The following is a 25046-nucleotide window of genomic DNA, read 5'->3' as shown; positions in this document are numbered from 1 at the left end:
GCGATATACAATTAGTTGCACCACCCATGATGTTGGTGAAGAAAGAGAACTATAAATTAGATAACAAATAAATTAATTAAATGGGTTCGAGGCCCATTGGATATATCTAATGGATGCAGCTAAGGGAAATAGGAGTCCTATGGAGTAGTCCCAATGTGTTCTCCACAGGGAAAAGTAGAAACTAACGGTGTCGTTTTGGGTTCAACAGTTACTTTACCTCCTTCTGACTGCAAAGTGAAGGAAAAGTAAAAACAGCAATCCATCTTTTGACCGTAACTCCAAACGCCTAAACCCAAAATAACCCCAAAACCCTAAACCACCGCCAAAACCCCCCCAGTACTGTCTTCACTTTCTTATACAAAATCCAAAGAAGGATAAAAGATGGCTGCTTTACGTGGAGGCCGATTCAGGGAGCTCTTGAAGAAGTACGGGAAAGTGGCGTTTGGGGTCCACTTCGCAGTCTCTACAGCCTCAATAACCGGACTTTACGTCGCCATTAAGAACAACGTCGACGTCGAATCGTTGTTCGACAAGTTACATCTCCCGGGCCTTTCCAAAGACGAAAAGAACCAAAACCCATCCCAGCAATGCCCAAACCCAGATGGGTTTGTGATGGTAGAACCCACTGAGAAATCACCGGTGGTGGTTGAGGAGAAAGGAAGGAATCGAACGGCTGAGCTCGCCGCTTCCACTGGTGGGGCCCTAGCATTGGCTGTGCTTTGTAACAAGGCCTTGTTCCCAGTACGGGTTCCGATCACCATCGCGCTTACGCCTCCGGTGGCTAGGTTTTTGGCTAGGAGGAGGATTATTAAGAACCGTGTATGATTTTCCTTTTCTTTTTTTTTTTAACTTCATTGAATTTTTCATAAAAAAGTTCTCTATTTTCTCATATGCTTGTGACACTGTGAATGGTTTCTTTTGTCGTTTTTGGTGTCGGTTGGGGAAATTGAGGAATGGAGAAGAAAGATGGCGCTAGCTTGTTTAAAGCTACACCTGCTGTTTTTACATTTGAAAAAGGACAATAATTTTTGCAATAATAGTATTACTTAGTACTGTACTATATTTCTGCTGTTGATGAGCATGGATTTTAACGGTTATTATTGAGAATATGGAAGGGAGAAATTGTGGTACTTGAGCTAGGATTGGTTTAAGATCCCAGTGGAAAGAAAATGGTTGTAGGTGAAGATGGCACTTGACTAGGAATTGGATGACAATCCTTGAAAATCATCACTTACCAAATGCTTGAAATAGTGGAAAAGAGTTGGTTCAGTTAGCTGCTAAATTTGGTTGAAGTAATTTTAGTCTCTTCATGTAGCCAGTAGAAGCAGGTTTAGGATTCATTTCACAATGCCACTACCTGCCACCTCCAAGTTCCTTTTATCAGGTGTAGTTTGGATTACGAAACAACTTCCTGCTTGAATGTTATGTTTACGGTTTACCCAGGTATTTTTTTAAGTTTGTAAGCATATATGTTCTTCCGGACAAAGAAGGCTGGTCGGGGGGGGGGGGGGGCGGGGGCGTGGGCGCGGGGCGGGAAGGGGAGCCATGGCTTTACGCGCCGCGCTGACTTGCTAACCCTGAACGAGAGTGGTCCGAGTCCAAGGAGTTTGCATAGCATAAATGGATTCATATCTCTTACAAATTAACTTTGAAAGGGGAGATTTTTACAGAAGTTTAAGTTTTATCTAACCAGTGCTTTTTATTATTTATCAATGGTTGATGACCAACTCAAGCATTTTAATATTCAAAAGCAGCCCATCCACTCATTTACCTTATCATTAAGACATGAAGAAAGTAAAATTCTTATTAAGCGCATTGGTATAGAATTATATCTAATCTATCTATTAGCTTGCTAATGTTTTAAAAATTGAGAAATGTCAGGTTCGAGTCTGCAGTTATAGAGATGTATACGCTTTCTGGTACCCAAATCGAACATATTTTTGTACCGTAAAAGAGTCTGCCGTGCTGATTGCAAACGGCAAGTTGCGCGAGTTAGCGTAGCTCATATTTATGGCTCTCATCAGAAGCATGCCTCTGATCATGCATCTATATCGGCTTTTCAGCATCGTATCTATCAGAACAAGAAATACAGTAAACGAAATCTGATTCAGATAAAAGCAAATTAACTCAATAATATTCATGACAACGTCTATGAACATACAATGAAACTTGAGACGTAGGACACTCTTTTCTTTCAATTCATCATCTGAAGTCAACAGTCAATCGAAAACCCTGACTGTCTTCCCATTCCTAAAGTACTAAAAGAAATTTGTAAACAAAAAGTTAGACGCAAAATTCACCCATATGAAGTGAAGAAATAAGAGGAGAAAAATCTGCACGCATTTTGAATCTTCTAAGTTAGTTTTTAAAAAACAAATTCCAAAAGACAGAAAAGGACCCCTGCGATTTGCTCCAAGAAACTCCAGCTCCTAAAATTTATAAGGCTTCCAAACAAGACAGAAGAATGTTTTACCAAGTCCTATAAACAGTCACAGAGCATGATAGAGCCTTTACATTGACAAATATCTGGAATTTGGAAGTACCAGCACTGACCTTGTTGCTTTGATGGCAATGCTGAGTAGTTGTCTTACTTTTTTTTCATTTTTTTTTTCACCAATGAGTAGTGTTTAGAACCCACCACTATGATTGCTGGAAATGCTTAAATTCCTGACAATCAGCTCCAACTTCATTAAGTGCCAATAAAAGCTTAGGTACAATCTTGCCTAACATCAGCTTGAAACCAACTGAAGTGGAGTTTGCATTGTTTGCATCACTATAAGAGGCATCTTTAGTTAGAGAGCCAATTAAGTAGCCTTTCATGTATGCATCACATGCTTTAAGGATGTAAAAACCACGTCTCCTGAAATGGTCTCTGACAAGTTCTTCAAAGTCCTAGAGATGGTCATAAAGTTATACAATTAATCATTTATATCTGAAAAAGAAAGACTGGAGCAAGAAAATGCCTACTACATCTTGAGATAATAACAAGCATTACTGAGCAAAATGCCTCCCTGAAACAACTCAGGTAGCAAAAAGATGGAACCATGAAAATATTTGACTTTACTATGTCAGTTGAATCCATTGCTGACTATTAATAATTACCGTGTTAGGGTTCAATACATCAGCACCAAACTTTAACAGGAACCATTTGACCTTTAATTTCACTCATCGGATCCATTAAAAAAACAATGAAATCTACATATTCTAGACACTAAGAAACTAAATATAATGTGCCAATGCTTAAAAACCTCCATACCCCTATGAAATCTTAGCAGATAAATCCATAAGTACCAGAGGACCGTAACTCAATAAAAAGAACATACAACTGAAATGTAATAATCACCTTTGGGGGCTTCCGCATGAGATACATCATTGACTTGCAGTTCAGTAAGAAAGTATTCTCATTGTATGCTAACGAATTTTTCTCTCCTTCAGCTGTCCCAACCTGCTTATCATACCCAGCTTCATTGAAATATGGCCTAGAATTTAGCACTAACCCCTGCAGTGAAACTAGGACTTGAAGGATGCTAGAGGACAATGAATCCCAAACTTCGTTTCCCCTGCCAGTCCATGTATTTAGAAGGCTAAGGCACACCTTACCTTCCTCATACAAATTAGGATTTATTCTCCAACCGCCAGAATGATAGTATGCTGACTGCAACATCAAAACCCCATTCAAAAGGAAAAACATGAATTGTTTATCCTATAAAACATTCATTTTCAAGAAGTTCAGAAGTTATAATTCTCTGAATTTTAAAAGATGAAGGAAAACGTATTTCAAGATTTTTAAGTAATGGGATTTGGGACCAGTAGCAAGGCCTGACATGATGGTCATCATACCTTCTCCTAAAAGAAGTATCAAGTTGGAATATCTTTCCCCAAGAAGGAGGAGATGAAGGGAGGGGGAGGAAAACATACAGAGAAGTTCCTTAATCTTACCGGTGGCACATCTGGATACTCAGGAGGAAGGTGGAAATCAAAGAAGAAGAGACCATCTTGATAAGGTGTCCCATATGCCCCAACTATTACAGCCCTCAAGAGGTCCATCCGATCCTCATATACCCGTACATAGATTCCATCTGTTAAATAGTTATAACTGGTTAAAACAAAGGTTGCTAAAGCCAAGGACCAGAAACCTTTTGATACACCTACACCACACATTCCTTACCTGGCAGGTTGTTCTGAAGGATGTTCCAATCTTGCTGCACCTTCTTTAGCCACTTTCTTCCAGTACTATTCTGCAAGCATAATTAATGTGGGAGGGTTCAAAATCCTAAAGACATAACTACATGGGTGAAGTCCCAACTGGGTAAGGTTACTGTTACTAACAAGTAATAACACTATTGCAGAGCGAGTCAACACTTTCAGAACATATGATATGACATAACGGCTTAATTTAGCATTGCATGTTAGATGGTGAGAAGTAATGAAAAAACCTCAAAAATTTACCAACAAATACAACATATCAATAGGTTGCAATCTCCTCAAGCAATAGGCTATCTTCGTTAAAAAAACAAGTTCTTTTATCAATGATTCAAGTCTAAGCTATAAGTCTATGACATGGTTTTCCAAGTTGCACTGCAATATATCTGTGCACATATTAAATATACAATCAAATTAAAGGACGATCCAAATCATACTATGATAACACAAAAAGTCTTTCTCCAAAGATTATATTTCATGTGCTTAAAGTTATAACTTGAGACAACAGGGTAAGCTATTTATGTTACAATATTTATATATAAAAAGTCATATACCTGTCCATTTGCACCAAGAAAATAATGATCTAGAGGATCTTTAGCTGTATCAAACCGCTTGAAACTGCAAGTATCATCCTCATCACCTGTTTTAGAATCTGAGTCTTCAATCCTCACATTGCATAAAACATCTGATGGAAGTGAAAGTTCGTGGGCCTTTTCATCAACATGTTCCTCTCCTTTCTCATTAACGCTTTCCCCACTGAAATTATCAAGAACATTAGACTTTTGAGAGCTAGACTCATGGCTGAAATCTCTTCCCTCAGGCTGAAGTTCATTTTCTCCTTTGGAATCCAAATCAATTGGATCAATATTTTTTCGTCTTCCTGAAAAAAATCCACTGGCCAGTCTGGTGACAAAATCAAATGCAGCTAAGGGGAGTGATAATGCTGCATTCCTTCCAGAATTATTCTCCATACCCTCTTCAACGTCCGAAATAATACTGCTGGCATTTTGTGGTTCCAGATCCTGAACAACAAATACTCACATCATTCACTCAACTGAGAAACAAAATACATGAATTAATAGATTTAAGATATCATAATAATATACTGATAGTTCCACTAGCATGATGCATAAGAAGTTTAATGATCATGCACTTGCAGAAGGCATCTAAATAAAATTTTTCCAACCATCTGATGGTCCTACTTCCAATTTAAGGCAAGATAAAATTTCTTTCCAAACATATGTTGATTACTCCATCAAATTTTTTGCTCTCAAAATTCTAAATCTCAACCTATCCAGATTATCTGAGAGCATATTCTTGCTCATAAAAAGTGTTTCAAAACAAAGTGCCAAGATCAACTACTGTTTTTATGAAAGCCTGCTTGCAAGTAATTGATGTATTGACATGAAACTGATTTAATATTTATGGACTCCCACACCACTGTTTCAAACAGAAACAAACCTCTTGAGCATTCTCAAGAGCATCCATCTCATCATCATTAACCGTTTCCCAACTAGCAGCATCATCACTTACTTCACTCCCAGCAGCAATTGACTCATCATCATCTCGGCCAACAACATAAATTGCTTGAGGTCCAACCTAAACAAACCAAAAGATCAATCTGTCAAAACAATAACTATGCTCCTCCACAGGGAGAAAAGGCACAGTAAGAAATAGCTATCACTAATCATCACATGATGGAATATACAAGTAGTTAAAATACTCCTAATAATAAGCTGAAATAAACCAAATATAAGTAAAGTTTGAAATATCTACAAATTACAATAATCTAAAAACGTCATCAGAAACCTTCTCTAAGGTTATAATGCTTATAGTTAGCCTCCTAAAGCCAATGTACAGAATAAATCACTCAAAAGAACAAAACAGAGTTTTTTCATCCCCACCAAAATAACAATATCCAGTGAAATAAAACAGACTCATGTTTTATGTCAGCCAAATTGATGGGAAGTGAGTTTACCAAATAAATATAAGAAAACCAACTACTAAATGATGCACAGTTTAAGATTCAGAGTTAATGGAGAACTCTGAGGAGAAACAAAAGGAAATAATAGTTCTAGAATGAGGCATCAACCCTACCGTTGAAACCATCCCATCAGCCCATGTAACCTCAATATCACCATTTCTCAGGCCAGTTATGTTCCCAACCCAAGAGAGATCCGTGAAGTCCATGGAAGCTTCATTTGGTGATTCACCTTCTACTTTGTTACTTCCTGAGCACTTTTTCAAGTCTCGTTTTATCTCCTTTGATCCATCTTCCTGCTTTGGTTCCTCAATGAAGCCTTCACCAGAAGCAGATTGCATGGGAACAGAAGCCGGGGATAATCGAACTACTACATCACCATAACAATAATCATAATCTGGATGTCCTTCCAGCTCATACACACTTACAATTTCTTCCTTGTCAAACTCTCGAGGGTCCTCTGCCCTGGCAACTGGCTTTATCCACCTTATACAAGCTGTCCGCTCCTTTGCATTAACACTTTTGACAACCCCAACACGCCTGGGTTCATATACATCATCACTATCATCAGAGGCCTTCTCCACCACATACTGCTCTGCAACAAATTCATGATCACCGGGAGTTTCAATTGGGATCAATGTCGTTGCATCCACTCCACGTTCGATTGTTCCATCCTGCCATGCAACATCAACTCTTGTTCTGCTATTGACAATCAAAAGTGCCCTTTCAAAATTCTCCACTTTCTTTTTTGCTTTCTTGTCTTTCCTAATCACAACTTTCCGGATCTTCTTGCGGTGATGTGGCCAATGTTCATGGACAGTCTCCTTTGAAACTGATAATGAACTACTACAAGAGCTAGATTCAGGTGAGGCTTTAGTTCCAATAGCTCCATTGTCTTTAGTTTCAATAGTTGCATTGTTTTCATCAGGTGTAGGTGTTGCATCAAGATCCATGGATTCACTATTATCATTTGATTCATACAGAATAACCTCTTTGGAATCCCATTCACTATCCAACTTATCACAATTTCCCCTATTTTTTATGGAACCATTAAGCTGCAGTTTGGACAAACCCTTGTCCAAAGGAATGCATTGCGATGAAGTTGGAAGAAGACACCAATCACCCACTTGCCAATTTGCATGCGCAAAACAAGACAACAGTTTTAGATTCTTTGGATTCTGCTCTTCAGCAGGGGCAGTGGAAGAATCAGGCCCATAGCCAGCAGATGCTATCCAATAAATAAACACAGCTCCAGCTGTAACTTTAGTGACTGTACCTTCCAACCGATTTGCCTTCCATAAGCCAGATAACCACCTAGAATTCTTGAAAACAGATGAAGAGCTTGCTCTTACACGCTGACCAGGATAGTATGGAAAATTACTATCATCTTCAAGGGTATTTCTAGTAATTGGTTTAAGACGCAATGGTTCAGCCCTTGTAACTTTGCATACAGAGCCATCATCAAACAACACGTTGACATTATCTAAAACATCATCTATTCTACCCAGCCAGGGACCAAGGACCACATAATCGCCCACAGTGAAATCCCTCACACGTTGCAAGTCTCTAGTTGAGACATCATTTAAAATAGATCCATCAGGAGCTAACAGATCAACAGAGACATTGACGTCCACCACAACACCCACCTGTCCAGTTGAATCTAAAGCAGCAGCAACATAATCCCCATGTAAGAAACCCCGATCAACAACACTTACATTCTTAATACTTTGAACTGGCTCAGTGTCATCCATCCAGAGTACCCGAATTTGATCGGCTTGAAGATCACCGCACTTATAATTACCACCTTTGTTCCCATCACCACTCTCATTAGCATTGCTATTTGCATCACCATTACCGCTTTCATCTTCACCATCCTCCTCATCATCTTCGTCTTCGTCATCTTCATCATCAGTTATGCTTCCATCTGAATCTGAGTCACCAGCAACTTCACTCACAATCCCAATTGCACCACTTGTATTACTCCTGACAACATCTTGTCGATAAATATAAGGAACACTATGCAAGTTACAGAAAGTCTCATTTTGTTTACTAACTCCAACATTAGTGTAATTTACATTTTGATCACTGACAGACGCATTTGTTGAAGAACCACCCTGACTCAAAGTGTTACTTCCATGCAAACTTGTTGTGGTGGATTCATTAGTCTCAGAAGCTAATAAATGTTGCTCCATCCCCATCTGAGATCACACATATGAACATCATAAAACTATCATTTAGCACACTTAATTCAACAAAACAAGTTTCAACCTATCAAGCATTTTACTTCTAATTTCCAAACCCTTTGCTCAACCTAACAAGAATCTCAGGTTTTGCAATTCATTTTTTTTTTTTTTTACTTGTTTCCAGCACAACAAGTGACCTAACTTAAAATTTAACAGATTAACAACAAGGTTTTCACGATTGATTATCTCACGTTGGCAAATGAAATATAGTAACACCCTTGAACCAGTTCCTTCAGAATTAGATAGTATCAAATATTTCAGATATGATACACTTGAAACTTACATTGAGCTCTTTCACAACAGTTTATCACCAGATTTTGAAATCAAACAAAAAAATTGGCCTGAAAATCCCCATGTAACCATTTAATATCCGATTCGAAACACAAAACCAGTGCCTCAAAAATTATTCCAGAAACACACGTCTGCTATTAAATAGCATTCAATTAAACGTTATGAAATTGAATGCCAAAACAGAAACAAATTTAATATATAGATATTCACAAATCATAAGACAATTAAAACAATCTCCAAAAACAGCTCAAAAATTAATGAATTAAAAAAAAAGAAAAAAAAAAGAAGAAGCACGCAGCTTAAATCCACAATACACCACCTCATTCCAATAAAAATTGTAAAAAAAGAATTAACAAAGAAAATGAAAGTATTGGTTCAGCTTTCATCGGTATTTAATCGCTGGATTTCAAAGATGATCTGAATTGAAATTACCTGATTAAAAAATCGGCGATTTTTTTGAATAGAGGGAGAGAGAGAGAGAGAGAGAGAGAGAAATAGAACGAAAGGAGCTGTTTGTATTTTAAACCGAGCGTCGTTGCTGTAGAATGTAGAGTTGATTGTATTAAGAAGACAAAAGAAAGCAAAATTGAAGAGAATATAAAGTTATAAACGCTGTGATTGGGAGCTGGAATTTGGAAGCGGTGTCTAAGGGGCAGATTTGTAATTTGAAGACAAGTTTTGGATGTTTTGGCCAATAGGAATCCGACAATTCTGAGTTCCATCAGGGCCGTTGGATTTGCTAATGTCCTATAAATTGGGGTTTTCTTTTGCCCCAAATATGTTTGGGAATATACGCCTAGAAGGATTAAATAATGGTATTTTACTCTTTTTTATATTTTCCCATGTGTTAAAAATAATAATAAATAAATAATATAGAACATAAAAATTTGTGCTATTTCTTCATTTGAAGTAAAGAAAAGGGAATGGCTTTGTAGGGAGATTTTTTCAAGGGAAGGAAAGGTAGGCTTTTGTTGCAAGGGAAAGTTTCTTTTTAGGTAAAAATATTTTTTAAAAATAGAAAAATTGGAAAATACTCTACCCACGAGATTTCATCAGCATTTTAACTGGAATAGGTAATTCAACTTAACAAAATCACAATTTCTCCTTAATAAAAAGAGAGAAAAATGCAAGAAATAAATTATTAAATAAGGTAAAAATGGACTTAATTTGAAAAATGAATACAAAGTTTTAGATAAAAATATAATTTCTATATTTTAACTTTTGATTATGATCCTAACTATCTTCAATAAACTATGAAAAACCATGATAAGGTTTTTTTCGAATAGAGCTAATATTTTTTTTAACAATTAAACATAATAAATTTAAAACGGTGAGATTTTTGTAATGTATTTTTTATTAAAAATCCAAAAATATAAAAATAATTGAAATATGTGATGTGTGAGTGAAAAAAAATTAGTCACCTAGAGGTTAAGATTTTTTTTTAGGGGAAATGGCCCTTCAATTAATAAGCTTTTAAAATTCTTCATTTATTAGCTTTACAAGTTGGCAAAATTAATTAATTTTAATTGTTACTTTTCTTTCCATGATGATTTTCCTTCATTTTATTTTTTTTGACGTATTTTTATTTATTTTATAATTTTAATCAAATATATAGTGACGGTTGAATTAAATTTCATATTTTTTTATATATAAATGTTGTAAAAGAAATGGTAACATGCATAACTATCTACTTATTAACTTATGTACCCTTAAAAGCGTGCATAACTTACTTGTCATATAAGTAATTGTCAAACTTGGAGGCTTTGGAGAATTTTTTTAATTTCTTTTCATTTATAAAGTTGTATATTACAAGTAATATTACAACCCCAAATTAGATAACTTTCTGTATATGTCAAACAGTAAAGCTACAAAAAAATATAAACAAATTAATAAAAAAATTAAAATCATTGTAAAGTTCAAATAAGCTTTTCGTTTAATGATATTTAAATTTGAAATTTAAAAATTTCAGGATATTTTTGTTACCATTGAAAAGAGAATTTTGAGCAATTTAAATTTAAACACATATAATTTAATTTTTAAAATTTTTAATGGCAATATTAGTAAAATTCATTACAATTAAAATTATATGTAATTATAAAGTAATACTTAGAAATAAGGAGGAAGCTTAACATCCTTTTTTTGAGCACATTTATAAGAAAACTACTTATGAAATAATTTTGCTGAAATGCTTTTAATAAATGTGAATTTAAGTAAGTGACATATAACAACTATGTTTTGAAATTTTTTTAAAATTAATGTCAATTTATTAATTCAAATTATTATACAAAAACTAAGAACTTTTATTTTGACAAAAAATAAAACAAGAAATTATTGGCACTTTACAGAGAGTCAAATCCTATACTTTACTATATACATGAACATGAGTGAGACATAGCACCAAAACTAGGGGAGTTAATAAATTCTAGAGTGAAATTTACATCTTTTGTTAGATTTTATGTCAAAATTAAAGACTCTAAAGTTAAAAAAAATAAACAATAACAAAAATAATACTAATAATAACAGATATATTGGAGCTATAATTTTAAGGGTTGTCCACACCATATGAACCTACACTTGAGAACACCGTAAAACTTCTTTTCCAATTGACGCAACCTGAGGCTTTACTCCCAATCGGCTTCGGTTAGAGACAAGAGGGCAGCGCGGAAGAGCTGAGAGTGAAACCCGGGAAGATGATCGTCTGTGTCGCCGTCGTCGGCTATCAGGTGCACCCTACTCTTCCGACCGTTCTTTCTTTCACGTATCACATCACGATGCGAAATCTTTTTTTGCTTCTTTCTTTTCCTTTCTCCTGATGATCTGTTTCTTTTTTCATTTATCATGGCATGAAACAGAACAATCCGCTGTACATACAGAGCTTCACCGACGCCGATGATGCTCTCAAACTCCACCACATCGTCCATTGTTCCCTCGATGTCGTCGACGAGCGAGGTATTAATTTTCTTTTATCTAAGAATTTAGAGTTTTTTTTTACTAGGATCTGGATCAGGCACATTTAGGAAAAAAAGTCAAAATTTAAGGTTTTTTTTTTTATGTTAATTTCAAATTTTGGATTTAAACATCTGATGTTTGATTGTACTTTGGTATGTATTGATAGTGAACAATCCCAAAAAATCTGGGCCGACGTTGAACGAGACCTTTCTGGGCTTGCTTTATCCTACTGAAAATTACAAAGTGTAAGAAGTTAATTGACAATCCATTGTCTTACATTTGATTCGAAACTCTTGCCTTGCTGTGATTTTTTATTATTGGATTTGTTGAGCTTGATGTGTATGGTTGTGTTGTCTTTAGGTATGGTTATTTGACTAACACAAAGGTGAAGTTCATTTTGGTGACGACCGATTTAGATGTTAGAGATGCCGATGTCAGAAATGTAAGTATTTCTGTGCCGAGAACGAATTGGATTACTAGGAATAAGGATTGTATCATAAATCTACGAATATATCATTTCTATTTTGTTTCTTTATTCACTGGAGGTAGACAATGTTGATTTGCGATAATGCATGGTGTCTAGTAGTGCTATCTTTATTTTCGCCTCTCTTTCTTTGGTTTACCCTAAGTGCAATTTTTGATACTATGGGTCGATACTCTTTTGTTATGTTTAAACTTAAAATACCTGTATCAGTGAGTGAACCTTTATTAAACCCCCCCTAAATGAAGTGTCTAGGAAGCATGCATGAACTAGTGGTGGCATTGAGTTTATCTTCAAGAAGTCTGCCTAAGCTTTAGCCTCTACTACAGATGGTTCACTAGGCTTTAGCCCTATTCTTGAGGTAATATAAGGGCTATAATCTTGGATATGATAGAAGCAATAAAGGGAAAGTCTGGAGATGGAGAAATTGTGAGTAAATTCTCGAGATATATTTCTATCTACTAGTTTGCTGGTTGATCCCAATGCATTATTAGTACCTGCTTATATGGAAACTCTAGAAATTTTGGTTGTTGTTTCTGCTGAAATCAACATATTTTAGCCATGCACATGTGTCAATATCCTAGCTTGTGACTTCATCGTCTGTTGTAGAGATTCCTATGTGGAATTCAATTATTCATTATTGTTTCAGATGAGCTGGTTGAGAGTTCCACGTAAAACTGTAGATCAGCTACTTCCACCCCAACCACCAACTGCACACTCACACACACTTTCTAAGCATAAAATTGGGACCAATGTTTGAGTGTGTTGATATATTAGTGATTAGAAAAAGAGCTAATCCTCCCTACAGCTTGTTATATTATTAAAATAGGATATTATTGTCTATATTTTTAATGGATGCTCAAAATGTTATTGTGGCCTCTGACTTGTTCTTTCTCTTCAATTTTTCTGTACTTTATGTATAGTTTTTCAAGAGGTTCCATGCTGCATATGTTGATGCCGTCTCAAACCCATTTCATGTGCCTGGTAAAAAGATTACATCCAGAACTTTTGCAGAAAGAGTGAGCACCATAGTCAAGTCCTTTGGGTTGAGTTCAGTTGGGTGATTCTGGTGTGAGATTAAAGCCTTTGAATATTCTTCATTAAACTAGCAGATTCTGTTACTTTTTGTACTCATTACTGTTTTTTTTTTCCTTTTCTTTTTCCTCCTTCAGCTAGGAGTTTGAACGTACTATGTAGCATTCATGATTTGTTCAGGATGTGAGTTGTATCAAAGATGAACAAGTGACTCATATTTTTCGTTTCTTCTAACTAGAAAATACCATTTTCTTAATTACGTTAGTATTTTTCTTTAACCCCTTGTTTTTCACTTACTGGCCAACGACATAAGTGTCAATTCATATGGAGCCTCTTACCCAATATCGTCCCTGTATTCATACCAAAATATGATGTGCCAGCACCAACTATGAGTCTATGACAGCTCCAATTGTCTGGTAATTGGTAAATAATGATTGCATATTATTTATCGACATGACTCCTGATTAGCCTAGCCAGCGATACCTTGCCTTCTTTTGTAGTTAGCTAGCTAGAGAACCATGCATTTATGGTCTTGTGATGCTTACTTGAGATGCCTTTTTGCCATTCTCGGTCAGAAAGGATAAAAGTATCTGCCAAATTCCTATCATTATCCAGATGGAAACTATGGAAAACCGACATGTAAGAGAATTTCACATAAAATTCTTCAATAATCATTCAGCTGCAGCCCATCGGTAACCAGCATAGAAGTCTATATCACCTTGGATAATTACTCTTAACGACAGTAGACAATCATACTGAGAAAAGTTCCACCTTGAGATGTCTCAAATGGCTGCATGGTGTATCCAAATGACGTGGCATTGTTCAAGGAACAAAACTTAAAAAGTTAAAATCATGGGGAAAAAATGAGCTAACCCCATATGACGAATATAGAGCAATGCTATCAATTTAAGTAGTCATTGAGAAAAAGAAAATTAAAATGTTTCTACTAGGGCATTTAAAAGGAAAATGCACAACTTGATGAAAGCATCATATGCTGGATAAATGGCCTTTTGATTGTCACTGAATTAAAACTCATCGTCATCTTCCTCTGCAATGTGCTTTGCAAGCTCTTGCTCCTGTTGTTGTCTTTCTCTCCTCTTCTCAGCACTTTCTTTCTCCTTGTGGGAGTTTGGTGGGAACCGAAGTGCTCGCACTGCCTCATTGTGCATATTGAGGCAGAAAGCAATCCTAGAATTGAAAGCCATTTGAGGCTCATTTGTAGAGTAGATGTCTCCTGTCTCCTTTGACAGCATACATCCATTTGCATGATCCAATGTTGCATCAATTGCTCCATCTCTGATTGCCTTGGCCACTATACTCTCAGCATCAGCAACAGAGTCCAACCTAAGCTTCTTGGCAACATCAACCAGTGAGATGCGAGAATATGAGATACTTATGTTGCGTAGCCCAGTCCGAATGACATTATGCCGCAGCCTGACAATCAAATTATGGGTCCGGTCTGAACTGAAAGTACTTGAGAACTTCTCAGCAACAGTTCTGAAGAGCTCCAAATCCCCAATGCGCACAGCCTGAAAACATACATAACAGATGACAACCCTTGGTTTTGTGCTAAAAAATTTTAAATCCCATTAAAAAATAGCTGCAATCCACACGACTTGTGTTTTGAGAATATTTAAGAGCTACACAGATTACTTCTCTCCCTTTTCCTCACTGGGGAAAGTCTGTGTGTAACATCAGACCTTGGTTCTTCACAATACAAAAGAAAAGAAAATAATTTAAGTATGACAAACTCAAACTCACATTTGTCAGTTCAAAGTATGGTCTCAATGCCTTCTCCATGCCTTCCTGCATAAAAACAGTCCTCTCAGGGATTTCTCCTAGCAGTAAACGGACAATAATTGCCCATTTGTTGCATTGCACCCGAAAACCAAGGGCTGCAACAGGAGCTTTCCGAGCAGCTTGAAGGAGACACTCTTTAGCATCTGTGTACTCCAACTGAATGGTCCTAATCTTCCCCAAATAAAAGAGGTACCGGCAAAACTGCATGAGGAAAACCTTTGTCTTAGGATATGAAAGCAAATAACAATAAATGTTTTTATAGCTATAACCATAAGTATACACCAGGCAACTGCTTCATAACCATTAAAATGCATTTTAGTTGGCTGAAATGAAGTGAAAAATATTCCAGAAACATTGGTAACTTTAAAGATATACTAAAAAAAATCGAGACTAGCCTGTTGGTTTGAGTGAGCTTCAAATCTGGGTGCCTTGGACCTCAGTTTCTCTGCTTGGTCATACAAATTGTAATGGAGGTAATTGCGAAGTAGCAGGTTGAGAAGTGTCTCCTACATAAGAAATATATCCAAATATATAAGACCCTAGCACCAGAGATATAATTGCTCCAATATTTGAGAGTTTACCTGACCCAGCTCGTCATGGCGCAATGTTGCAATCCGGTGCAGGGCTAAAAGGTTACTGTCAATGAAAGAGCATCCTAATCAGACCTAGAATGTGATACTGTTCTTTACTTCTGGTCGTGTATACTAGACATTTAATACACTGAAGTTTCTTAAAAGTAAACCACACGTCAGAATTTATGAAAGACAAGTTGGGGAAAATAGATTTGAATACAATATTGCTCACCCCCTGATTTCAGCAAGATCACCCGTGTGTTCATAGCAAAGAGAGTAATAGAAGTAGAGCCTAGCAGCTAGAACATCGACAGTCCTCCTATTCATATTCTTCAGCCGGGCAATACTGGCAGAGGAACATGCTTTTGCCTGAAATGAGATAATGTTATGTACAAGAAACATGAACATCCTGACAAAAATATTAGCTAATGTACCTCATTGAATTTCTTTTGATCAATCAGAAATATCAGGACAAGCAAGTAGCAGTAGATTTCTAGCTCTGGCAGGGAATGCTTAGCAGGAGCTTGAACTGCAGAGGTTGCAGTATCAACTTCCATCTCATGCTCATCTTCCTGACACCAGCATTCAACAATTGAGTTCTTAAAAGAACAGTAAATGCAAAACTTATGAAATCATGAATATTTTATTGTACTCATACAAACAAATATTTCTAAGGTGAACGTGGATGGAAAGTCGGAGAGAACCTTGACTACTGATCAAGGCGTTTAAAACCTACTAATTCAGTGGAGGAAACAACTAGAAAGAATAAACATCATATCTTGAACAAGAAGGTTAATTAAGGGCCAATTACCAATCATCAACTTCATAGATACAACCATTATTTTTTTCTATCTCTAGCATGTTTTTTAATGCTTAGAATGAAGTAAAGACATCAACTCTATACTAAGAGGAGAGCACGCCAATCAATTTGACTTAAAAACCATAGTACAAAATGTCTCTAATTCACTTTACTACAGGCGTCGAACCCATCATGCCACAGGAGAAAAGCAAGCAATTCAACATGAAGAACTGAACATTTTGCAATATACCATCAAAAATTACCATCGGAAGATAAGAAGAAAGTCGAGTAAGGCCCTCGGATCCTGGGGTAAGAGCGAAATTTAGGAATGCAGAAAGCACAGATGCCTTCAGCTTCCTTCTTAAAGCCATAGTAAGTCTTACGGCCCGCAAAATACGGCGAACCTCACGGGCATATGCACCGGTCTCTATCAGAGACGCAATTTCCTTCAAATCTAACAAAAATCCAGAAAATTTGACTCAAACCCGAGAAAAACCCTTAAGTAACCAGTTTATAAAACATCAAAAACATTAAAATCTTTATCACCAAACGGCAAAAAGATGTGTAAAAGACACGTGGATGTTATAGACTGACTGTACTTACGGTGCAAAGTGGAAGGAGATGAGGAAGAAAGGGAATTGGAAGGAGCTGCTTGCTCTTTCATCTCCACGTCTTGAGTCATTTTCAAGAACCTGAAACAATTGCGAACTAGAACGAAAATGGATGTAAAATTCAGATTAAAAAAGTGAGGTTTTGATTAGGTAGATGCTTAAAAGTAAAAAATAAAAGGGAAATGAAAAAAATTGACCTTTGATTCGCGAGAGGAAGTGATGGATTTGGAGGAATCAAGAACCGAGTACGGAGAGAGCAAGGCTTTCAGTTTCAACCCAGCACCTTCAGCGGTCAGTCTAGAGCCAGAGAGAGAGAGAGAGGGGCAAAGGAGAGCCGGAGAAAGAGGAAAAGCCAGACCGAACGACGCCGCTTAGACAGTAAAAGAAAAGCCATATCAAACGCAGGTGAAACGCATCGTTTGGAGTTCTTTTTTTGGTAAAGATAGAGTTTTAGATAGCCCAAACTACATTGGGCCAAGTCCAACATTATTTGGATTCCTTATCTTGCGGCCTGATGTAAGTTTTATAAAATAAAAAAATGTAAGCATTAAAATACTAATACTAAAAGTAATTAAAATTTAATGATATAGTAATTAATAGAGAAATGGGTTCTTAACCAGATTTGGGATTAAATTTTGGGATGAAAAATATACAAATTAGGGTCAATTGAGTTTTCTTTTTTAAAATAATTTGGGTTTGTTATGAAATAAATCTTAAAATAATAATTATAAGAAAAATATAAGAGACAATATTTAGAAGGAGTAAGAAGATCTTATTCAAGTGTGGTTTTACAAATAAAGTAAATGAGCCTATTTATAGGCTAATAACCTCTTATTTAGATTGAATTTACAAGACAAAAATAATACTAAGGGATTAGATAGATTAAATCTTAATATTCATCAAGTCTAATTTACATCCAAATCTAGATATAGATAACATAAATAGAAATTCACAAAAATATTTATAACACTCTCCCTTGAATATCTATTATATTAAGAATATGCCTCGTTAAAATCTTATAAGGAAAAAATCTCATGCGAAAAAAATCTAAGTGAAGGAAAAAGAGTACATAATATTTTCAAAAATACGCTTTTGAAATACTATCTCATTAAAAACCTTATCAAAAAAAACTTAGTGGGAAAAACCTTCATGAAGGAAAAGAGTATAGTGTGTATTTTATTCTCTCTGATGATTGGATGATAGAAATCTTTAAAATGATGCATTTAATCTTTTGTACCAACTTTTCAAATGTTGTACTAGGAAGGGCTTTAGTAAACAAATCTACTAATTGTCACTTGAATGAATTTATTGAACACTAATATCACTTTTTTCTTGGAGATCTTAAGTGAAGAAGAATTTTGGTGAATTTTGACAAAATATGTTTTGTTTTATCACCTTTAATGACTCAGTCTTTTAACTGTGCTATGCAAGCAATATTATCCTCATATAATGTTTTTAGAATTTCTTTATTGGTTGACAAACCGCACGTTATTCGAATATGTTAAGTTACAGATCTTAAGCAAACACATTCACGACTTGTTCATGAGTTGCAAAAACTTCTACATGGCTAGAAGAAGTAGTAACTATAGTTTGCTTTATAAAATGCGATGAAATAGTCATACCTCCATATGTTAACAAATAACCTGTCTAAGATCGAGCTTTATGTGGATCAGATGAATATTCTGCATCTACATAACTAATTAAATTTTATTTTGATACATTTAAATAATATAAGCCTATATCCATTGTTCCTCAAAGATATTGAAGTATATGTTTAATTCTATTCTAATGTCTTCGAGTTAGAGAAAAACTATATCTTGCTAAAAATTCACAACAATTGATATATCAAGTCATGTATTACTAGCAAGATATATTAACTCTCTAATTACACTAAAATACAATACTTCAAGACCAAAAAGTTTTTCATTATCCTCACGAGGTCGAAAAAAGTCTTTTTTCACATTTAGTTACCTTACAACCATTGATGAACTCAATGGATTTGCTTTCTTCATTTGAAATTTTTTTAATATTTTTGCCATATAGTTTGATTGATGGATAAAAATTTTATTTGCCAAGTGTTCAATCTAATGACCCAAATAAAATTTTATTTTTTCAAGGTCTTTCATTTTAAATTCTCTCTTTATGTAATCCACAGCTTTCAATAACTTTTCAGGAGTTCCAATAATGTTCAAGTGATCAACATAAACAACAGTTATAATAAATTCATATATAAACCTTTTTATAAAATACATGGGCATATAGGATTATTTCTATAGCCTTTTTTCAACAAATATGTACTAAGAGAATTATACTACATGTGTCTGGATTGCTTTAATCCATATAAAGATTTATTTAATTTGATCGAATAAATTTTTCGAGAATTCAAATTTTTGTGCTTTAAGCAATTTAAATCTTTTAGGATTTTTTGTATAGATATCGATATCAAATGAGCCTTATAAATAGGCTGTAACTACATTTATTATATGCATTTTAATTTTCTCATTTATCGTCAAACTAGTTAATATAGAATTGTAATTGTATCCACCACAGAGAATATCTCTTCATCTTCAATACTAGATCTTTAGGAAAAACCTTGTGTGACAAGCCGTGCTTTATATCTCATAATCTCATTTTTCTCATTTCGTATTCACACAATACTCTTATATATATATATATACATATCTAACTGGTTTTACACCATTTGGTGTACGGACTACAAGTCAAAAAACTTCACATTTTGTAATTAAATACATTTCCTCCTTAGTTGCGTCTTTCCACATTAACCAATTATTTTTATGTCTATATTCTTCAATAAATATAAGTTCAAGATCATCGCTTTTCTTTCATAATATTGAGCTCTATATTATATACAAAATATCGTCGATATTTATTTACCGGTTCCATTTTTTTCCATCATGACATAATTTATTGAGATCTCTTTATTTTCACTAATTTCAGGTACCTGAATTTTTACTATAATGTTTATCAATTATGTCAAAGGTCTCTTCCAGAGTTTCTACGTCATCTTTCTGACCATCTTAAATATTTGCTCTTTTTTCCTTTTTGAGGATTTTATCTTTGAAACTGATTGGTCTCAACGCTTTTAGTGTGCCTTGTCCTACAAGGACATTAATGTTAACAGGAGCTTTTGTAACTAGTATATAAGATTTAGGTATTCTTTTAGGTTAGTAAATACGTGGCAACTAATTTACTATATTTTGCAAAAAAATTATCTTTTGAACTTTAAATTCATATTGATTTGTGCGATGATCAAAACTAAATAATGATAATTTATTCTAAGAAATTTTCTTGTGCAACTACTTATTTTTTCTCCCCTAATATTGGAAAAATTGTTTCATTAATATAATAATTGACAAACTTTGTCATGAATAAATCTCTTATTGATAATTCTAAATATTTAATTACAAATGGAGATTCGTATCCAACATATATTCTTAATCTCTTTTGAGGACCCATCTTTGTGCGTTGTGGTGGAGCAATTAAAACATATATCGCATATCCAAAAATTCATAGATGAAAAATATTTGGTTCATGATCATAAACCAATTATATAGGAAGAATTTATGATAACTCTTTTGGCTTGATGCATACAAATGCTGCTGCATCCAAAATGACATGCTCTCAAGCAAACATTGGGATTTTGAATTTCATAAATAATGACCTTGCAATTAGTTGAAAGTGTTTAATAAACGATTCGGTTAGACCATTTTATGTGTGTACATAAGCAACAAGTTGTTCAACAGTTATTCCAACTAATATGTAATATTAAATGCTTGAGATGTAAATTCACCAGCATTATTAAGATAAATAATCTTGATTACATAATTAGAAAAATGTGCTTGCAAATGTCAAATTTCAAGCTGATAATAAGTACACATGTGACCATCTTGTTGATATATCGATTAAAACTATAAAATATCTAGATAGTCCATATGATGGATGTATGGGTTGACATATATCACCCTGACTACATTTGAAAACGTTAGGAATTCAATCACAACTTTAACTGGTCATTGCCTTATAATTTATTTACCTTGAGAGCAAGCAGCACATTAGTATTTCATAAGATTGAAAAATCTTCTGGTTTTTCAATGAATGATCATATAGATTTTCAATTATTTTTTTTACATCATTATTGACCCGAGATAGTCCAACCGATCATGCCAAACATTAAAATCATTAGTAAACTTCTGGTTTACTATGAGTTTTTAATATTTGTGTAGTTTAATTCAAAAAACAAAGCGAATAATTTTTTTAACACACATTTTTTACTTGAGATAATAGATATAATATAGAGGTATTAAGTGTTTCTTTCATTCGTTGTCTCAATATGATATCTATTCAGATGAATATCTTTAAAACTTAATAAATTTATTTGAGACTTAATAAAAAATAATACATCCTCCATTACTTTATTACTCAAGGTAATAAAATTTGAGCTCTTCTAGAGCCTTTAATTAATCTTGGACTACCAGATATTGAATTGACATTGGCTTTTTTTACGTTGTCAAGTAGAAAAAATATTTCTTGTCTTTAAATATAGTGTGTGTTATAGTAATGTCTGCTAGATATATATTACATCATAGATCTTTGATCCAACAATATGAATATCCATATTTTTTTTCAATAAAATATGATATATACAATAAGAAACTTGCAAGTTAATATAAAAGAATATTAAATATAAAATTAAAACACATAATAAGAACATATCATTTAAATATAATGAAAACATATTAAAGTATCTTCATAATATAGTTATACTAAATATATCAATTACTATTAAGTTCGTTCTCAGATATTTTTACTACCAATAGAATGATCAATTCCTTTTTCAAGATAAAAAAAATCAATAATAGATATTTTTATTACCAATCATATAATAAATTCCTCTTTCAGAGTAAACAAATATCTTGATGTTCTATATCAACTTGGCCATGATTAAAATTATCACAAGATGTTTTAATTTTTAGTGATGCTTGATAAAATTTAAGACGTACAACAAATACGTGACCAATGATCTTTCATGCCACATCAATAACAATACGTTTTTTATTACAAGTATTCATTCACATTTTGATGGCTTATCCACTTCTAGTGAGTTAGTGGGTTAAGGTATCTATCTACTTTTAATGTGTTAAAAGTATTCATCTATTTGTAGTAGGTTACAAGTATATATCCACTTTTGGTGAGTGATCCACATGGATGGGTTATTCACTTCTGGTGGATTATCCATTTTTTAATGAGTTCAGGCATCCATCCACTTTTGATGGTAAAATTGTCTATCCACTTCTAGTAGTAAAATTATTCTTAAATTTATATGATAAATTATCTATCCACTTTTGGTGGTAAAATTATAATTAAAATAGTGATAATGTAAATTATTGTGGCCATCATAATTAAATGATATTGCATTCAACTCAAGGAACGAATGGATTCATGATTATGACCATAATTATTAAATGATGGAGCATTCACTTCAGAAAATGAACAGATTTATAATTTTTTATTAGTAACTCGTTTGTCGCATTTACTTCAAGAAATGAACATTCATAATTTTTATTAGTAGCTCGTTTGTCAGATTCACTTCAAGGAATGGACATTCATGATTTTTCATTAATAGCTGTATAATAGCAAAATTCACTGTCTAATTAAGGGACAAAATATATACTACATGATAGTAAAATTTATATTAAGATCGATTTTTAGAGAATAAAAATACTGAAGAGATATCAAGTCAATTATCTTATTTTTTAAAACCAAAAATCAAAACCCAGTCATTGAAATCCTTTTGAAATTTAAGATGATGAAAACATAATAATTCTAAAACTTGAGAGATCAGAGAATTGTGCTGATAACGTGTTATGAAATAAATCTTAAAATAACAATTATTAGAGAAATATAAGAGAAAGTATTTAGAGAAAATAAAGTATTTAGAGGGAGTTAGAAGATCTTATTCGAGTGTATTTTTACAAATGAAGTGAAAGGGTTTATTTATAAGTTAATAACCCCTTATCTAGATTGAATTTACAAGATGAAAGATAATACTTTAGATGGATTAAATCCTAAAATTCATCAAATTTAATTTACATCCAAATCTAAATATAGATAATATAAATAAATATTCACAAAAAAATTCATAACAGGTGCTATTTTGTGGCTTACCATTGGTCTTTTTCTTGGTCTAATCTAACCACTAAAATTTTTTTTGTTTGTATAATTTGGTTGGATTATAACACTGCTATACTTGAAATACAAACTTGAAAACTCTAATCAAGAACTTTCTTTATTAAAACTTCGGAAATTATAAATTATACACAAAATTATGTAAGAACAAAGGGTTCATGCTTCATTCAACAGGTGCTAATTAAGATTCCCAGAGTCATAACTAGCCTTCCTTAACAGTATCCCAGATAGGAACCTGGATAGGAATTTGTCTCTGAAGAAGTTAATTATCTTCCCATTATGTTGTTGCATAAAACCCACCATGTAAGCTGTGGTAATGAGATCAATGCTTCTCCATCTTCTCTCTTGGGCAAATTTTTTCAACCCCATTTCAATCCTCTTATATTCCTCTTCTTCATCAATTTTTTCCTTGATTTCTCCTCTTGGTACTTTCAACAAGGCTTCAGCAAGACACCTAGCCAGGACAACACCATCTTCCATGGCGGAACACCCACCTTGGCCAAGGTCTGGGGTCATGGGATGAAGAGCATCACCAGCTAAACAGACATTACCCTTGCTAATATTTCCCCAAAGCAGCTCCCAAGGCCTTCTGTATCTTAATGGAGATGATACAATGCCATCTAGCAAAGTTTTTTCTATAACAGATTTCATCTCATCTGGTGTATCTTTAAGCTTGCTCATCGCAAATTGCTTCAGCTTAACTGGGTCCTCTTCTAGCTCTTCTTCTGCAAGTAAAATATAATAGTAGAATTTAAGGAAAGATGATATGCGTTAAGCAGTCACAGATTTTTAACAGAAAGAAAGGGGGCAAAGGTACCTTTGCTGGCGGGAGTCCAAGTCATAAACCAATAAACAATCTCATCATCACAAGGGAGTAAACCTGAACGAATACCTTTGCCTACGAACTGCCTAAATTTTAGTCCAAAGCCATGGCCACCTTCAATATTGGCAAAACCCCTAATTGCTGATCTCCCTGCGAAAACAGGCTTCTCGAAACCAAGCCATTTTGCCACCACTGAGTTGACTCCATCACACCCAATCAACACCTGTCATTTTACAATCAACAGTGCCTCTTAAACAATAAAATTCCTTTTGGTTTACATCTGACAGTTATAAATTTACTATAAATTAACTCGATTTTACCTTGGTTTTGAGGATGGTTCCATCAGCAAGATGCACTCGTTTAAAGAAGCCTGATTCCTCAATAGAAACCACTTTGGAGGAGAACCTGATGGTACCGCTGGGGACTTCATTTGCTAAAGTTTCCAACAATAATCTCCTTTGAAGACAACGAACTTCAGAACCCATGAATGATATCTCCGATATGGGCTTAACTAAAAATGTAGAGGTAACAAGTATGCTGCAAACAGGTGCAAATACCCCATCAGGTAAGTTTATAGGGAAATAGCATCCAAGGCTTTCCAGGTTATGGTGTGGTTAAGTACCTTTGCATCAGGCTATGGTGTTGACGGAGAGATTCACCGATGCCAATAGCATCCAAGGCTTTCCAGGCGTTTTCCCATGTTGTGAATGCAAATCCTGTGGTCCTTAGTCTGTCCGATGATTCCAATACTAAACTACGAATTCCTAGCCTGCAAAAGTTTGGGATCAGTTACTATTTTTACATGTACAGATACAGAAAATTTTCGATCATATCAATAGTTTGTTGGTGGCGATGACATGCCTGTGAAGTCCCAAGGATGTGGTGAGACCAGCAATTCCAGCTCCCACAATCACAACGTCTTCAACGATTTCCATCTTGATTTGTAGAGGCACTCGCAGATTGCTTTTAATTCTTGACAGGAAGATAGGCTAGAGAAATGATACTAGTGAACATTAAGGATAAGAGTGGCCCTTATATAGCGAAAGACAAG

The 25046-nt window shown here is 34.4% G+C and overlaps 5 protein-coding genes across 7 annotated transcripts; 2 read left to right on the top strand and 3 right to left on the bottom strand.

The window, feature by feature from the left end:
- The first annotated feature begins 185 nt into the window (after positions 1-185).
- Positions 186-1060, top strand: LOC18607525 (transmembrane protein, putative (DUF1279)). Its single transcript, XM_007041734.3, has one exon. The coding sequence runs from the start codon at positions 382-384 to the stop codon at positions 823-825; it is 444 nt and encodes a 147-aa protein (XP_007041796.3). The 5' UTR covers positions 186-381; the 3' UTR covers positions 826-1060.
- Positions 1061-2106: 1046 nt separating this feature from the next.
- Positions 2107-9314, bottom strand: UBC23 (ubiquitin-conjugating enzyme 23). Of its 2 annotated transcripts, none has more exons than XM_018116064.2 (8): positions 9151-9314; positions 6301-8382; positions 5665-5802; positions 4758-5225; positions 4169-4238; positions 3940-4079; positions 3344-3655; positions 2107-2892 (listed from the first exon to the last, which is right to left on the bottom strand). In XM_018116064.2, exons 2-8 carry the CDS (start codon positions 8380-8382, stop codon positions 2641-2643), a joined length of 3462 nt encoding a protein of 1153 aa, XP_017971553.1. In that variant the 5' UTR covers positions 9151-9314; the 3' UTR covers positions 2107-2640. The 2 variants fall into 2 exon arrangements, with proteins under 2 accessions (XP_017971553.1, XP_007041795.1); XM_007041733.3 differs by having other exon boundaries at positions 5737-5802.
- A 1966-nt stretch (positions 9315-11280) lies between these two features.
- LOC18607523 (SNARE-like superfamily protein) lies at positions 11281-13439 on the top strand. The gene is made up of 5 exons (XM_007041728.3): positions 11281-11441; positions 11571-11667; positions 11834-11912; positions 12028-12109; positions 13072-13439. The coding sequence occupies exons 1-5, from the start codon at positions 11409-11411 to the stop codon at positions 13210-13212; spliced, it is 432 nt and encodes a 143-aa protein (XP_007041790.1). The 5' UTR covers positions 11281-11408; the 3' UTR covers positions 13213-13439.
- Positions 13440-13936: 497 nt separating this feature from the next.
- LOC18607522 (putative 26S proteasome non-ATPase regulatory subunit 3) lies at positions 13937-17305 on the bottom strand. Of its 2 annotated transcripts, none has more exons than XM_007041726.3 (9): positions 17163-17305; positions 16958-17062; positions 16618-16808; positions 15990-16127; positions 15788-15924; positions 15565-15619; positions 15379-15489; positions 14945-15184; positions 13937-14712 (listed from the first exon to the last, which is right to left on the bottom strand). In XM_007041726.3, exons 2-9 carry the CDS (start codon positions 17034-17036, stop codon positions 14209-14211), a joined length of 1455 nt encoding a protein of 484 aa, XP_007041788.3. In that variant the 5' UTR covers positions 17037-17062; positions 17163-17305; the 3' UTR covers positions 13937-14208. The 2 variants fall into 2 exon arrangements, with proteins under 2 accessions (XP_007041788.3, XP_007041789.3); XM_007041727.3 differs by having other exon boundaries at positions 16958-17046; positions 17163-17300.
- Positions 17306-23246: 5941 nt separating this feature from the next.
- Positions 23247-25014, bottom strand: LOC18607521 (FAD/NAD(P)-binding oxidoreductase family protein). The gene is made up of 5 exons (XM_018114767.2): positions 24857-25014; positions 24618-24764; positions 24316-24532; positions 23990-24218; positions 23247-23897 (listed from the first exon to the last, which is right to left on the bottom strand). The coding sequence occupies exons 1-5, from the start codon at positions 24928-24930 to the stop codon at positions 23350-23352; spliced, it is 1215 nt and encodes a 404-aa protein (XP_017970256.2). The 5' UTR covers positions 24931-25014; the 3' UTR covers positions 23247-23349.
- Between the last annotated feature and the right edge of the window lie 32 nt (positions 25015-25046).

Source organism: Theobroma cacao, chromosome 2 (assembly GCF_053813885.1).
Source record: "Theobroma cacao isolate CCN51 chromosome 2, ASM5381388v1, whole genome shotgun sequence".
NCBI lineage: Eukaryota > Viridiplantae > Streptophyta > Magnoliopsida > Malvales > Malvaceae > Theobroma > Theobroma cacao.
Note: the sequence above shows the minus strand (reverse complement) of the source record. Positions and strands in the feature narration are given on the sequence as shown.